Source organism: Gekko japonicus, unplaced genomic scaffold (genome assembly GCF_001447785.1).
Source record: "Gekko japonicus isolate JY-2015 unplaced genomic scaffold, Gekko_japonicus_V1.1 scaffold1766, whole genome shotgun sequence".
NCBI classification, from domain to species: Eukaryota; Metazoa; Chordata; class Lepidosauria; order Squamata; family Gekkonidae; genus Gekko; species Gekko japonicus.
In genome coordinates, this window is record NW_015172060.1 from 152,566 (window position 1) to 169,694 (window position 17,129).

Below are 17,129 nucleotides of genomic sequence, written 5' to 3' on the forward strand. Positions count from 1 at the left end.
CAACAATCCAGAACTCATGCACGTCTGAGTCTGATGAAAAGTTTAAAGCATGAAAATGTGCTACAACATGGTACTTCAAGTCATTGTGCAGTTCAACACTATCACCGAAGAGTTTAGGGCAGGAAGAACAGAGAAGGTTCTATCTGGGAACTACACTGCCCATTTATGACTGTCAAGAGATCATCATCATCATCATCATCATCATATCTTTCAATTTATTAATCGCTCAATCCTGCAGAGCTGCTGGCTCTGAGCGATTTACAGTTACACATATTCACACGGGACTAACAATGATTCATAGGGGTAAAGGAGGACAACATATACATCTTTTAAGTCGCACATGTTTGCAGCCGACGGGGATTTTGTTCAGCTGTAGGCTTAGACGTGTTCCAGACGGCATTCACTCGGCTTGGCTTGATGACGTCAGCTTTTTCCAGGACTGCTTCATGTCGCAGCGCCGCACTGCCAGCACCTGGCTGGATCGGCCCATCGCAGGCTTCTTGATGCCAAGGAGATCTTTCCAGGCTTCCGAGCTGGACATTCCATTTCGCCGGCTAACACCTCCGCCCACCAGGGGGGTTTAGTGTGCCCACCCTCTCTAAAAAGTGGTACCCATTTTATCTACTCACCGAAGCTTTCGAACCACTGGGGACAAGGCTGGTAGCTCACACCAGCACGGGCTAGAACTGACAGCAGTTCAGTTCAGTTCAGATATTACTGTAACCAGAGGATAAATCCTCTGTGCCACCGCTTTCCACCTTTAATGGAAATAGCTGCAGAGCCCTGCTAATGATCAGACATCCACAAATTAGGACTCAACAGCTAGATATTATTTGTGCTCACTGCCAACCATTTCCTGTCTTAAAAACTTCCGTGCATGTCAGAGGGGATGGTTCTCTCTGTGGCCTCTGAACAGGCTGAGGTGAGGCTCTCAAGCTGGTGCTGCTTGCTCAAAAGCAAATGCCACAGAGATAACTACACCCCACGCCTCCTCTGCCAAGGAAAGGCTTTGAACCCACTGAGCTGGTCCAAAGTGACAAAAGCTTCTGCTTATTCCAGTACTGAGTGCAAAGTAAGAGACCTCATCCAAGGTCCTTGTACTAAAAGCCTGACATGTGGGCACGTGCTGTAGGGCACCCCTGACTCATGAGAGGGCCAGGGGCATCTATTCCTAGAAAGTGTATTTGTGAAGGCCTGCCAGTAAGGAAACCCATATGAAAATGGAAGAGATGGGAGCACTTCCTGTACTTCTCCTTCCCCCTTGTCCAGTCAGAAATAGACACAACCCTTTGAAACAGGAATAGAGGAGAGCCAGCGGGTAGAGGGAAGATACCCACCTCAGAAAAAGGGTAGAACGCAATGCAACAAAATTAATAACTTAGCACATCATGTTCAAATTATTCTCTATAAATCAAGTTTAGAATTATGGCTTTATTCCTGAAGGCATTTCCCCCCCAAAAAATTGTTACATCCCACAAGATTTCAGTAAAGTGCTACTGTCATAAACACAATAGAAAAGTAGGATTCATGACTAATGCATTCTTCCCAGAAAGATTTCCTCCCTCGCACTTTCAAATTTGAAGAGTTTAATTGTATATACCATCAAACATTCACTTCAGAGCTGCACGCACTGCATTACGATGTATAAGTTCTATTTAAAATTTGTGGGACTGCTGTCAGAAATGAAGCTCAAGAACAAGTATATTCAAAAACCAAAGTGGGGGGAGGAGGCTAGTGTCATCCAAGGCTTGCTTCTCCACTTTCAAAGAAGTGTCTCCATCTGGATCTACCTTGGATTTTCACTTAAATTGTAAATAATAGCATGTTATTACACCGTCTACATCCCTTTCTATTTTTCCACGTAAGAAGTAAAAATATACAGCTCTAGCTTAACATTTACATAGAATATAAAAGATGTATACAACAGCACATATTTACATTTCAATTATTCCTAACACAGATTTGAAATTTTTTTAAAGATACATTGTCCAGCAAATGCCATTCTGAAGTCTCTCCTCCAAGCACCCAGTATTTGTGCTACATATCCATAATGTGTGGGGTTTTTGGCTAATATCTATACCCTCTCAAGCCAATACCAGTTTCCTTTTCTAAAGCTTTCTAGCAATAATATGAGTAGGAACATGGGTATGAAATGTAAGAACTGAAGAGGAAAACCTCTAATTGCCCCTCAGTCCATATGTCAAAGCCTAGAAACTGTCACAAAAGTCACTTGGGGCACCGCTGATGGAAGCCTGTTTCAAAGATAATTTCCCAAGTTCAGAGCTAGCTTCTTGTGTTTTAAGAGGCAGTCAGCTACAGCAACATTCCTCTTAGAAGTTAACATAAAAATTTCTGATATTTGTTTTGGTAGAAAGAGAAGCACCAATATTGTCCAAAGTACACAGATAGTCAAGTGATACTTCGCTTTCTATCTATACGCATTTCAGTTGGGTTTCAGGCCAATGTTAGAAACAGAATCTGCTTTGGTTGCCCTGATACATTTGCCCTTTCACCAGGAACACTACAGGGAGGCACCGAGTTTCATCAGCTATGGCATATCAAAGTATAGGTTGGCTAGGATAGGTACTGCGGACACTATGTTTGGATGTTTTTGTTCATTCCTCATATTGCCATCTAGTAATGAGGAGTGTGCATCTGGATCTAGCCGAGCCGAAAATATACCTAAAAAATACTGTATCAGTATTTTCCAGGTATATTTTGGCATCCCAAAGATATCCAATTTGGGGGGGGGGGGGAAACCAAAAAAAAAAAAAAAGCATTCTCAAAAAATGTCTGGATATATTCAGGGTAGATCCCAAAAACTTCTGAAAGGCTGGAGCACATTGTTCTTGCCTCTCAGCTGTTTGTTGGGCTTACTATTGCAGTCCCTTTAAAATTTAAAGGGACTGCAGAAACCAGCTCAAAGATCAGCTGAGCCAGCGCGAAGCGGAGTGCTCCCCCCTGGGTCAGCTTTGGGCTGGCTTATTGTGCAGCCTGGTTTAAAAGAGGCTGCAGGGGAAGCCAACTCGAAACTCAGCTGAACCCGTGGAGATTGCTCTCCACAAGTCAGCTGTTTTTTGGGCTGTCTTCTGCAATCCCTTTAAGCCCCCTGTGTTTAAAGGGAACATAGTAGACAGCCCAAAAAACAGCTGACGGTGAAGCAGTCTGCTCCACCTATCACTTGTTTTTTGTGGCTTTGCCACTACTCCATCCCCCCCCCCCCCCGGGTTTTTTTTTTTCCCGTTTTATTCTCAGGTCTATTGGACCTGAAAAAACTCAGTATTTCTGGAAAAAAACCTCAGATCCAAATACAATAGTGGTACTGGGATCTGGGATTTTTCAGAAATCGAACTGAAAAATACTGGTTGAAAAAAGATTGCATACCCCTACTAGTGACCAAGACCAGCTCTTCATTGCCAGTCATATTTGATTGAAATTGCTCCATATTCGTTATCTTTTTCTGTATCTGTATTTAAAAGTGCTGTTTTTGTTGCTGCTGTTGCTTTAGTGGTTTTGTTTAGTTTTTAAATTTGATTTTAAGATGGTTGCTTAGAGAATTATTTTTTATTATTTGTTATTTTAATGTATTGTGAACCACCTGCGGCACACCGCTGCAGAGAGGAAGTGTATCTATAACTGTCTGAAATAAACAAATTTCTTTAAAACAAATAGCATGTCAAAAGGTTCCTTACTGAATGAATGAGCTCATATGCACTTAGAGGGCAAATGCTTAAAGATATCATCCTCTCCTAAATTTCTAGTTGGTACTCTCTCACTGAGTAAGTATTTATTGAGAATGTATTTAGGAACCTTATCAAAACATAGAAAATTTTTAAGAAATAACAGATTTAAAAGCAGCTTGCAAGAAAGTAGTAGGGGATTCAAATGTGTCTATTTGGCTAGCAGGCAGCTCACAAAACAGACTACTGAAATGTCACAACAGTGATGAAAGCAAAAAAGTAATTCTGGCAGCTAAGATTTTAGTACTGCAAGGTATTTGGTATAGGCTTTGACATCATGGATGCTAAACCTATATACTCAATTGACTCATAAGAACAATAAGAACATAAGAAAAGCCAATGCTGGATCAGGCTAATGGCCCAACCAGTCCAACACTGTCACACAGTGGCCCAGGTGCCATCAGGAGGTCCACCAGTGGGGCCAGGACCCTAGTAGCCCTCCCACTGTTGCCCCCCCCAGCACCAAGAATACAGAGCATCACTTATTCCAGACCGAGAGTTTCTATCTATACCTTGTGGCTAATAGCCACCGATGGATGTCTGCTCCATATGTTTATCCAATTCCCTCTTGAAGCCATTCATGCTTTTAGCCACCGCCACCTCCTGTGGCAGTGAATTTTATGTGTTAATCACTCTTTGGGTGAAGAAGTACTTCCTTTAATCTGTTCTAACCCAACTGCTCAGCAATTTCATTGAGTGCCCATGAGTTCTTGTATTGTGAGAAAGCGAGAAAAGTACTTCTTTCTCTACCTGCTCTATCCCATGCATAATCTTGTAAACCTTTATCATGTCACCCCTCAGTCATCGTTTCTCCAAGCTAAAGAGCCCCAAGCAGTATAACCTTTCTTCATTGCAGTTTTGCTCAAATCAAAATAAAGATTATTAAGAGAAATTTTACCTGAAACTGAACTCTTGGGCACTGTATCACAGAGAGGTTGGTGCCAATTTTCCTTACAATACTTCTAGAGGGACCATAAGGTTTATTTGACCATAGCAACTGGAGAAAAAAAAAGAGAGGTTTTATAACGGTATGACACAATCTGTTCAATATTATGAAATTAGCTTGCTTCTTGAAGTTTTATAGTGCAGCTATATTAAGCCTTTGTGCAAAGAGAATCCTATCCTGTTTCGACAAGGACAAGAAGGAACACATTAGAATTCATAGTGAAGACAGAAAATCAAAACTTAACATGCTGTGTGACACAATATCCCAATCAGAACCACATTATCAGGCTCAATACTGAAACTATTAGCCAGGCTTAAGTTACTCACATTTTGATGGTATTGAAGTGCTGAACATTATGTTTCAACTCTATTTATTTCATTAGGACTGAGGCATAATGGTTTGGATCCAGACAGTTTTTTCAGTGAATTTCACTACTACAGCTTCAACCACTCACGCCTTTTGTACCTGTGGATCCCATGATTCTCAGAATGGCTGTTCTGGTGGTCAAGGCAACCTCTTCTTCCCTTTTCAGTAGTACCAAAGCTGGTTGGAGCCCACCCAGTGTTTGCCAAATATGCCTATGCTGTGCAAGTTGATAACACTTCCAACTTTTGCAACAAAACATCACTATAATTGAAATACTTACAGATTCCATATTCAGCCCAACTTGTTCACACATCATTCTAATCAGGCGTTTAATCCAGTAGATCATCTGGAATAATGTGGAGCCTTCACAAACTTGTAACCCAACCGTCTCAGTGTGCCAGGATGCTGGTGTTCCATAGTATCTCTAAGGGAAAAAGTGTAAAAAATGTATATGCACATAAAACCTCTAAAATAAAAAGGAATTATCTTTAAGCATACACCCCAAACACCTATGACTTCAGAACCTTCACTACAAACATACTACCAGTAGTTATTGATTGTAAACTTATCTTAAGTTCATTAAAAACCTATCAACTGGCATTTAACTTCATAGCTGCATCACTTTTTCAAAGCAGAGAGTTAGAAAAATAAAGAGTGCAAATACACAAAACAGGAACACAGCCTAAAAATCTATTAAGTATGTACACTCTTCAAAAGCTCAGAGTCACATAGTATTTAGTAATTTTGCTTTCACAAGATCATTGTTCCATACAATTATAAACTGTCAAGAAACAGTGATAAAGGATACAAGATGACCAAGTACTAATATTTCTAAAGCAGGGTTTTACAACAGATTGCTAATTAGCTACGGGCAACTTGCTGGTTGCTGCAGAATAGCCCATGTCTTAAGAGACCCAGGAAAACATAATGAAGAGATCTACTCTAAAACTGTGTTCCAAAGAATAGTAGACTTTAAGGTCCCCATATTCCATTAAGTAGTATGATAAGTGCAAATATATTAATCAAGCATCTCACATATTTTAGGCACTGTACAAAAAATTATTCAAGAAAACAATTTTTTGTGAGATAAAACGTTTGAAATCTTATCTCACAAAAATGGGTATATCAGGACTAAAATACAAAATATCTACTACTGACAATTTAGTCCCCCTCTTTCTTATGACACAATGTATCATAAGGTGAACAACACTAACTTGGTTGCATAAATGATGTTATGATTCTTTTGGAAGCCAGTCAAAATTCTTGACTGCATAATGGAAAAATTAAATAAAATGGCAAGGAACTATGCAGGAAAAAATGACTCATTAAGGGACTTGAAGACATTTTGCAGAATTTTAGCAAGAATCGCTTTAATTAGCACAGCATCAGTCCTTCAAGTTCAACCGTGTACAATTGCTAGGTAATAATATTTTCAAGTGGAAAGTTGGCACAGGTGATATCAGTTCCACAGCCGTTAGGACTTCCCCTGAATGGCATTTCTGGGATGCTGGTGGGACTATTAAGTTTTGTCAGTTCAGGAGGAATAGTTCATGATAAGCATTTCTAGGCTGCCATTTGTTAGAAACCAAGATGGTTTTTGGATATTTCCATGAGAGATGCTGCCTCTTTCCAGATACAAACTCTTCCTTGGCTAGGCAAAGAACATAGCATCTCATCCCCAAGCTTATACAAAACACTGCAACACAGTATTCCGTGCTCACATTTTGTGTGGATGGAAGGGAGGGGGAGAAACTCAAAGGAATTTTGCAAGTGTTATAGTTCTCTTGGGCTTCAACTAAAGCAACTTCTCCTTCCCTTCAGACCAATTTGCTTCCTCCCACCTACCTGCCCACCTCTGCTTCTCAAGTGCTCTGTAGCCTAGGCGAATTAATGGGACTGCATTGCAGGGAAAATGGTAGCAGGGAAGGAGGGACAAAAGATAAAGCAGGGCTGGGGGAAGAAATAGCTCTTGGAAACTCAGATTTGTAGTCATAGAGGCTCAAAAGGTACAGTTTGAAGCCCCAACTTTACTTTCGTAATAGAAGTAGCTTTAGCAGATAATGTAATAGAGACAACTTAGCATTCATGTGTGCATGAGCACACACTCTACTCTCCAGAGGCTGATCACCCAGGAATTTCAAAACTAGATACTGAATACAGTAGCCCTGGACAGACTGTCATCTTCTCAGAATCCAAAGTATTTCCCTACTCATAATGGTTAAACATGGACCTGGGCTTTTGTTCACACTCTGTCTCATCTGAGCCAAGTTCTCATTATGAGTCATTTACAGCAACTTATTTTGCAGGGTTTGTGTCAAATAAGAATAGTGATTGAAATGCATTTTGCAAATTAGAAGTACCATGATTAGGTCAATAAAACAGAACACACACAATTCAGTTCCAAAAGCCATGTGATCTGATGCTGCTACTTAGAATTTGCTGCATGAGAAAACTGAGTGCATTAATAGTAAAACCAACACTGTGTGAGAGAATATGTCACACCAATACTGTAATAGAAACTTAAGTCCACATACCTCAAAATACAAAGGTCTGCTATAACAGTAGAACCTTAAAATCCTTTACATATAGAGCCTGACAAACACAGCCTGGATTTCAAAAGCCTCCCTTCCTTCTGCAGCTGACTTTTTTATTGCCCTCTTGTCCTGCTGGACAGTAAGGAACACCATGCCCACAGATTTATTTGTTCAACTTTTGGGCAGCATCTAGATTTGAAGTATTTTATAACAAGTAGCAATGGATGTAATGTTTAAGAGACCACAAAATCATAGGGTAATGAGTGATTCTGCTGTTGTGATGCCATTCTCCATTATACCATATCCTGAAGATTATAAGCAACCTCAAAGTTATACACTTACCTTTGAGGTCAATAAAATGTGGCTAGTCTAGAGCCAGTTTGGTGTAGTGGTTAAGTGTGTGGACTCTAATCTGGGAGAACCGGGTTTGATTCCCCACTCCTCCACTCACAGCTGCTGGATGACCTTGGGCAAGCCATAGTTCTGATAAGAGCTGTTCTTGGAAAAAGAGCAGTTTCTGTCAAGAACTCTCTCAGCCCCACCTACCTCACAGGGTGTCTGTTGTGGGGAGGGGAAGGGAAAGGAGCTTGTAAGCCGCTCTGAGACACCTTCGGGTAGTGAAGGGCGGGGTATAAATCCAATCTCTTCTTCTTCTAACTTCTTCACATGTGAATTTTACTTAACACTCAAACAGTTGTAATTCAGCAGTACAAATTCTGAAAACAGTTTCTCTGTTCTCTTGAACTTGACATCTATTCTTTGCAAGCCTTGTTTTAAGCTGCAGACAGCTGAAAACAGATATAGGTACATTCTGAGGCAATATAATATTCACATTTTCTGTAAGTGCTAGCTAGTAAAAGAGGCTTTTAAATAGTCCTTATATGCATATAAATGAAACATAACACAGTAATATGGCACAACAGAAAGTTGCCACAACATACCATTGTACAAATAAAGGTTTAGTGATGCCTACAATACAGAAACTTTGATAGAGCATGCTAGCCTCCATGATCACATAGAATTATTTCTCATCTCTTTTCACATACATCCCAGTAAGTATTATCAAAATGGAAATGCAACCCCAGAAGACAGCAAATTGCACTTTTATACCTATGCAAAAGTTAAGTAAAGTTAACAAAACTCTATATTACCTATGGGAGGAGCACTATTATCTTCAATATAACATGCTTGAACATAAAGCAACACAGAAAGCTTTGGGAAAAAATACCTAAGCAACCAGAACTATTATTTCAAAAGTGTCCATACAGGTAAAAAAACTATTGTGAGTTACTGTGACCTTTCAAGACAGATTCAGGTGGGTAGCCATGTTGGTCTGAAGCAACAGACCCAAGTTTGAGTCCACTGGCATCTTTAAGACCAACAACATTTAACTCTGAATATAAGCTTTCATGTAAGCACACAAAACTTATACCTAGAATCAAGCTTTGTTGTTGGTCTTAAAGATGCCACTGGACTCAAACTTGGTTCTATTGCTTCAGACCAACACGGCTACCCACCTGAATCTATCTTGAAACATTAACATTAACAACATCAATATTAAAAACAAAGCTAGCTAGAGTTACGCAGATGTAGGTGTTGGGGGTGGTGGTGGTTGTGATGCACTTTTTGAAAGCTTAGAATGCTATACAAACAGCTGAAGGATTGTGAAGAGTTAATTCTTCACAGAAACAGAGAGCCTTGAGTGACAGGCTGCTCCAAGCAACCTGATTAGTTAGCATCAGCTGAGCAGAGAAAGACTTGAGATTGCATGCTGAGAAGAGAGTCAGATTTCTGCCTTGACTGAGTTGAATCTGATTTCAGCTTTAGCTAAGAGTAGTTTTACACAGCTGGAGAACTGGGGGAAAGTTGGCAAGAATGTTTGGGAAGTTAGGCAAAGACTACCATTCAGACCAAGGAAGGGGGAATAGATCTTCTGGTGAGAGGAGAATTTCCCTACCCATTCAAACAGGGAGTTAACTCTGAAGAGTGCAGAGATCCCTCATCTGGTGTGGTTAAGAAACTGCCTTTGGAGACCTTAAAAGTCAGTTAAAAACTCAAGACGAGTACTGGTGTTTCAAGAGAAGGGGTTTGGGTACTGGAAAGAGTGTACCAGCCTTCTGGAAACCAAAAGTCAGCGAATACTCAAAGAAAGTGTACTGAAGTGTTTGGGGAAAACACTGGAACTGTGAATAGCTTTTAAGAAACTCTCATTAGCCTGAAACATAAGAACTAAAGTCTGTGTGCATGTACTGATTTTAACTCAGAAATTTCAACCCCTGATTTCACCTGACCTTTCCCCTCTATGTTAAATAAAATATTTTGTTATTTTTTAATTTCAAAACATCTCAAGTGTCATTTAAGTTGTTTAAGCCACCCTGAGCCTGCCTCGGCGGGGAGGGTGGGGTAAAAGTCTAAGTAATAAATAAATTAATTAAGTTAAAGGGGTCTCCTGATTCTTCCCTCGGGTTCCTGGGCTGAACCAACAGCCAAAATATCATACTGTGACAGGGTGAGACAGCCAGAGTTCTTCAGCAAAGAAGAAAACACATTACTAAGGCCACTCAGTCAGTAAAGGGAAATAGAAAGGGAGGGAAGTGGATGGGGCCGTCAGGAGGTGTGTGTGTGTGTGTGTTTTAATGCACAGGCAATCTAACCATGGTAATACTAACTCCAAATAATGAAAAATCACCAGGCCCAAGACTTTGTCCCTACCCTTTGTTTATTTACAGCCACCTCCACTGACCTACACCAGGCTGGTTCCAAAGTGCTAGCAGGATGGTAAGTCCACAACTTTGCCTATTAGGACCCAACATGAGATGCAGGCAGAGCAGGGGACAGAAGAATAGATTGTTGTAAATTAAACCTCTCAAGGACAGCTATTGCTTAAAGCCAAAGGAAGAAGCCACTCACACAACACAGAGGGAAACAGCACATAATAGAAAGTGTTGACCTTTCACATTACAACTGCTAAACAGCAACTTGAGAAGTGGCCCATCTGGAAATGAGCCCATTTAACTATGTTTTCTTTATTCCTTTATGTCTTCCTGCCTCATTATGGGGTCATTTGGTATTTTCACTGTAGTTCTGATGCCATTATCTGTGAGCCACGCTAAGCTCTTCAGGGAAACACAATCATTTTAAATACATATTTTACAAATACTTTAAATATAAATATCTCATATAAACATCGAGCCCCGTTTATGTTTCTAAAAGTCTTTACTGAGATATGCTTATAGCTTTCCTTAGGAAAAGAATCAAGTATATAGTTCATACGCACTAAAAGTTAGATTCCTAACAGTCCAATCTTAAGCAAAGTTACCCTTCTGTATCCAATGAAATCAGATATAGACAGGGAAAAAAGGTGATTTTTTAAAAGACTTGGTAATCCTCCACAGAAGACTACATTAGGCAAATAATACGTAGATCATGCAGACCGTTCCGAGGCACGACCTGGACAACGGTCTTTAGCGCCAGCTGTTCAGTTTCTTTTCTTAACTCTGGGGTTTCATACTCCCTTTATTACATATTCTAAAGGCCTGTTGAGGGCAAAGCCCACATCCTCCCAAGAAACAATGGAGCTGAACAGGCGGGAGGAAGAGAAATTAAGCTGTCGGGTCACGCAGGGCCCTCAGCCGCCGCACCCGAGCCCATGTCCCCGAGGCGGGGAAGCCAACAACTCCTTTCCCCCCTCCCCGGCTACAGACACACCTCAAGTGCCTTCGAGTGGCTTTGCCGACAGGACGAGACCCGTGATAGAAAAAGAAAGCCTCGCCGCTTGGACTCACCCCTTTGCCCCGCCGGCACCGCTCTTTCGTCAATGGCCGCAACAGCCGCCAAGTTCTAGCCGCTCACCTCGTTTCCTCGCTCATCGCCTCTCCGCGTTCCACTGACTGAACAGCCAATCGCTAAATTGCACCGGGCGCAACCTTGGCCAATCCGCCCCTATCTTCCGGGAGGCGGGGGTTACCCTCCCTTGATGACGGAAACTAAGCGGACCATAGAGTTAAGAAATAAACCTGTTAGGTGGGATAGGATCTCTCTCTTCCCGTCCAAGCCATAGAGAGAGAGAGAGAGAAAGTTTGAAGGGTACCGGGAAAGAGGAAGTGTTGTTCTAGGGCGCCTTCTGTCAGAGCGGCCCCTTTGATAATAACCCTTCAGTAACTCTTGAATTGCATTTCTTTCCTCGGTTCGTTTTGTGCCCGTCTGTATTCACTGCAGCAGTACTAGACGAAGTGATATTATCGTAACAATCTGTTTAGGATCTAGTAGCCTGTTGTACAATGTACCCGGTACCTGTTTAAAACATAAAATGGGGGGGGGGGGGGGGAAAAAGAAAAAATCAAAAAATTGAAGCCATTATCTTGTAAGCATTTTATGAGACAGTCTGAATTGATTTAAACTGGTGCTGGTACCAGGTTGGAGGAAGAAGCATTCAATCAGCTGCTGGCCTTTGTGTTTTCAATGGGATGCTTCTATTTTTGCTTCTCCCTCCTAGAATATCAATGGTGCAACCTGACACTAGCCTTTTGGGGACATGTGTATTCCATCTGCTGAGATCTGTGGAAAACAACCTAGTCCTTACAATACCCTGCTGGAGTTAATTCAAGAAAGAACAAGAAAAAGAGTCAAGAGAAGCAAAATCAGGTAGCCTTACCTGGGGGGGAGGGGAGAGACCATACAGATGCACAGTCTTTTCCCAGGTTCTAGTTGACAAAGGTTCAGCAAATACCATGGAAGACAAAGAAAGTAGCTTTGCAAGGTTTTATCTAGCAGTCAGTATATACATATGTCCTGGGCTCGGTTCACACATACAGGAGAATGAGGTGAGACAATCTGGAAGACTGGACATTAGAGTCACTGGAAAAATTGATAGTGATGGTGGTGATGGGGCCAGGAAGGTGAGGAGAAGCAGGAACTGAAGCTGCCGGAGGTGCAGGGAAGGCCAAAGAGTTATTGTGCCCAGGTTTGCTCTCCCTAGGTGGCCTAGGCCGTGGACCACCTGCATCAGAGCTGAGCACCATGGCTCACCAGGGGTGACATGATAGAGGTCTGCATGGGACAGAGAAGGTAGAGAAAGAATTACTTTTCTCCCTTTCTCACAATACAAGAACTCATGGCACTCAATGAAATTAATGAGCAGTAGGCTTAGAACAGATAAAAGGCAGTACTTCTTCACTCAAAGAGTAATCAACACGTGTGATTCACTGCTGCAAGAAGTGATGGCGGCTACAAGTATAGACAGTTTCAAGAGGGGATTAGATAAATATATGGATCAGAGGTCCATCAGTGGCTGTTAGCTGTAAGGTATAGATGGAACACTATGTCTGGGGCAGTGATACTCTGTATTATTCGTTCTTGGGGGCAACAGTGCGAGGGCTTCTGGAGTTCTGGCCCCACTGGTGGACCGCATGATGGCACCTGGGTTTTGGCCACAGTGTGACACAGAGGGGTGGACTGGATGGGCCACTGGCCTGATCCACCATGGCTTCTCTTATGTTCTTATGGTTCCCTATGATGCTGCCACTGCTTAGGTCTGCCAGCTGGTGCAAGGGTGGTCAGCAGGTGAGGATGAGCTGCAGTTGCCAGAGATAGAGGTAGGCAGGTATCATAGCGAAAGCAGGATCTCTGTGCATGGTTTGCTGTGGTACCTCTGGCAGTGGCTCATCCTCTCCTGGATACTGAAGCTGCTGCTTCAGAGCAGGTTGTCAGGGACAAGTGCTTCTGACATGTAGTGGCACTTCATCCCTGGCGACCTCGCAGGCATGTCTGGAGGTGGTGAGGGTACTAGAACACCTTTTCCAGGGTGGATATGCCATCCTAGTCCACTCTGGGCAGAATGGACTTCAAATTCTGTTAAGTATTAACTCAATGCCGTCTCGTAAGAACTGGCAACCCTAGTGCATGAGGCACCTCACCTCTCTCTGCCGCTCTATGTGGTTTCTTATAGAACGAAGTTGAGTCCAGAGGCACCTTTAAGACCAAAAAAAGTTTAATTCTGGGCATAAGCTTTCGTGTGCATGCACACTTCTTCAGATACAAACTTTATTCTATTGCTTCAGATGAACACGACTACCCACCTGAATCGATCGTTTCTTATGTCTGTGTTGTAACCGGACAATGACTACACGTCCCATCGCGCAATATTCTACCTTAATACAGGAAACTGGGATTTGTAGTTCTTTATTCCTGGGATTTGTAGTTCTTTAAGCCCTAGTCGACTGTGGCCCACAATGCTTCTGATCGTCAGATCACAGTGCTCGGCCAATCAGGGGATAGTGTAACAAGGTGAGCCTTGAATGGAGAGAAACGCTCTTCGTTGCAACCAATCGGAGTCCGGAGGAATACGGAGGGGCCAAGGATCAGTGAGTGTCCACCTTGCTGAGTGAATGTAGCCTCCTGTGGGCGAAGGTTCTGATTTGGACGACCTTTTTGCAAAGCGCATTTCCTGAACTGGCTCCTTTTGCGTGAAGGCAGCGAATACGTGATTTCGACGGCTCTTTCTCTGCTGGGGCGTGAGCAGAGCGCCTCCCCTTCTGTGCTTTCCTATGAAAGTGAGGGCGGGTAACGGGGATCACTGGAGCAGGGGATGGGACGGTGCAGTACAGAGAAGCAGCTAAGGTGATTGGGGTCAGGCTGAGGGGTAAGAGAGGCTGGTAAGCAGAAAGCGGTCTCCATCCCGACCCCTGAGTTTAAATCGCCGTCGCTCTCTTAGTATGTCCTTTTCAGGAACGGTATTTTCCTGAAACTTATAGCCTGGTACTGTGTGACTACTCAAATGTAAGCCCTACTGTGTTCATTGGAGCCTACTCCCAGGTAAGGGTTCCTAGGCGTGCAGGCCAGTTCTATGTATGTTTATTTGGAAACAAGTCTCTGGGAGTTCAGTGGGACTTTACAGCCTAATCCTGTGTATGTTTACTGAGTAGTAAGTCCCGCTATAATCAGGGGACTAACTCTCAAGCAAGAGTGCTTGAGTTGAAGTCTTAGTGGGTTTTGTATTGCTTTAATGAAGGGTGATGAATTGGGTTTATTATTTTTTTTAAGCTGCAGTCTCATGCAGACTTACAATGGAACTGTATGTGGAATTACTCCAGTCTAAGTCCACTGGTTTCAATGATTTTAGACTGGATTAACTCTGCTCACTACTGTACTGTTAATTAGGCGTAAGTCTAACTCAGTTCACTATTCTGTTGAGGTAAAAATGCATAGGAAAGACTGGGCAATAATTTCTTCATTTTAAGAAGAAATAGTTGCCACAACTTCTCATATTTGGTGATTGTATACAATCAAAATAACATGATAGAGTGGTTTTTTTTTAAGGACAAAGGAAATGTGATTCAGCTGTGATACTTTGCAGTTCTGTGCAGTATTAAATAGGTAGCGCTTCCAAGTAGTTTCATGGGATTGTCAGATGTAGGCCCTTTGAGCACTGAAATGTGCCACATAAATGCAAAGAGCTGAAATTGCATATCTGTTTATGTGGAATGTGTACAGTTATAATAATGAACAAATTGTCCTTTGCTTGCTTTACACAGGATGAGTGGCTATAGATATGTAGTTTTAAATATGTAAAGTGCATACACGCCAAGTGTTTTTATTGGCATTTGTGCAATCCTAAGGAGAGTTAAGTCCAGCAAAGCAGAAGGGCATAATTCTACATAGTACTGTAATGTATGATGCATTGGCTTCAAGAGAAATGCTTAACTGTATTTTAGGGTTGATCCTAACCTGCCTCCTTTGAAATTAGTTTCATGGGAGTAGATGACCAGAATTTACAGATAAAGTAGTATTCACTTATCCTCACTTTTTGAAAGAGTGATGGAATCCCAGAAGAGAAGACTTTTGAAATATTAGTAAATAGGACATGCCTAGTTGACTAATACTATTTTCCAGTCAGGGATGACCAAGAGTCCTGAGATTATTAACATGTGTTACTAGACCATGTTCTAGTATGCACTATTGATTATCATAGAATCTGATCATTGGTTCTCTTGGTTCTTGTTGTTGTCCTACATGGCTTGAGAATGCACTCTGCAACACACCCAATAGTGTCCATGTGGCTATGTAACGACAACTCATTACTCTTAGGCAAGCTGTCTGGGTAGGACTTTCTGACTGCATTTGCTGAATGTGTTAGTGGGGAACCCCTAGTAAGTTTCCATAGAACCCCAGATTCTTTGAGAAGCAGTCTAATAGCTGTTCTAATTAAGTGATGATTTTTGTTTTCACTTTTATGTGTATGCCAGCATACAGCAGTCCAAGAACTTTGCCTTCCTAGTATTTATGCCAGGCTGATCCATAAACAAAGCCCATGTAGAAAGGCATTACAAGTTCTTTAATCTTAATGTTCCATCTGACAAAAACTGACACAAAAGTTGTGTGAAGTTCTTTCCAGTGGATCAGGTGCCTATATCATCTTTCCCAAGGGAACTTTAGACCCTTTTCTTGAACTGCTTGCAAGGCAGTAATGAAAGGGACTGTGGAAAGTGAAAACCAGTATGTGATATGGCACAGTAGTCCGGGGTGCCCCACCCTTTTTGAGCCTATGGGCACCTTTGAAGTTCTGATACAGCATGATGGGCATAGTCACAAAATGGCTGCCAAAGGAGGTACCACCAACCACAAAATGACGGCTGCAACTTGCTTTCAGTCACACAGTGAAGATACTTGTGCCATGGTGGCAGCAGCTGCCCAAGCAATGCTTCAGAAAATCTGCACAGCCAATCAAACCTCCAATGGCCAGTCAGAAGCCTTGCTTGGCAAAAGCCCTACCTGGCCCCACCCGTTTTCTAAAAACACTTGGTGGGCGCCAGCAAAGGTGTCTTCGGGGGCATCATGGTGCTCACGGGCACCGTGTTAGGGACCCCTGCAGCAGTGTACTGTTCAAAGGGGGGGAAAGCCAAAAATTCTGACCAGTGCATGCATAATCCTTTAGCTTCCCGGAAAGGGCTTTTCAGATTCTTTTCATATATTAACATTTAAAAGGCCCACTCTCAGTATTTTTGTATATTTCTATACATAATTTGTGTGCTGTCCATCAAGTGTGAAGTACTAGGCTCCAGACACTGCTGCTTTTTAAATTTTATGCAGTTTCTGTCCTGCCCTGCAAGCGGGCTCAGGGTGGGTTACAACCATAAATAAAACATTTAACGCAATTTCCAAATAATGGCAGTTAGAATCTATAAAACCCAGGTAAGTATAATACAAGATGGCAAATTAATAATTTAAGAAATCCCTAGGTGCATGCTATACATGTGCCCGGGAGGGCTAACATATTAAACAGTGGGCAAATACCAGCCACCTGTGACACAAGTTGGTATAATAAGTAGCATAGAGGTGGAATGGGGCAGGGAAGGCCGCAGTAAGTAGATACCCGCTGTCTCAACCAAAGGCCTGGCAGAACAGTTCCATTTTACAGGTCCTGCAGAACTGTACTAAGTCATGCAGGGCTCTGATCTCACTTGGGAGTGCATTCCGCCAGAGCTAGAGCAGAAAAAGCTCTGGCCCTGATCTAGGCTAAGTGGATGTCTTTTAGGCTGGGGATTA

The 17,129-nt window shown here is 42.2% G+C and overlaps 2 protein-coding genes across 7 annotated transcripts in view; one reads left to right on the top strand and one right to left on the bottom strand.

Moving 5' to 3' along the window:
• Positions 1-11,459, bottom strand: part of MTFR1 (mitochondrial fission regulator 1) — a 26,618-nt gene extending 15,159 nt beyond the window's left edge. For both annotated transcript variants that reach the window (XM_015420781.1, XM_015420780.1), the window contains exons 1-3: positions 11,372-11,459; positions 5,333-5,476; positions 4,639-4,737 (exon numbers count right to left, since the gene is read on the bottom strand). In XM_015420781.1, coding sequence (XP_015276267.1) covers positions 4,639-4,737; positions 5,333-5,398 — 165 coding nt within the window. In that variant the 5' untranslated portion in view covers positions 5,399-5,476; positions 11,372-11,459. The remainder of the gene's footprint in view (positions 1-4,638; positions 4,738-5,332; positions 5,477-11,371) is intronic.
• Positions 11,460-13,934: 2,475 nt separating this feature from the next.
• ARMC1 (armadillo repeat containing 1) overlaps positions 13,935-17,129 on the top strand; it is a 38,005-nt gene continuing 34,810 nt past the window's right edge. For 3 of the 5 annotated variants that reach the window (XM_015420775.1, XM_015420779.1, XM_015420777.1), the window contains exon 1: positions 14,151-14,399. The gene's annotated coding sequence lies outside the window, so the exon portion shown is untranslated. The other 2 variants (XM_015420776.1, XM_015420778.1) reach the window with 1 other exon arrangement.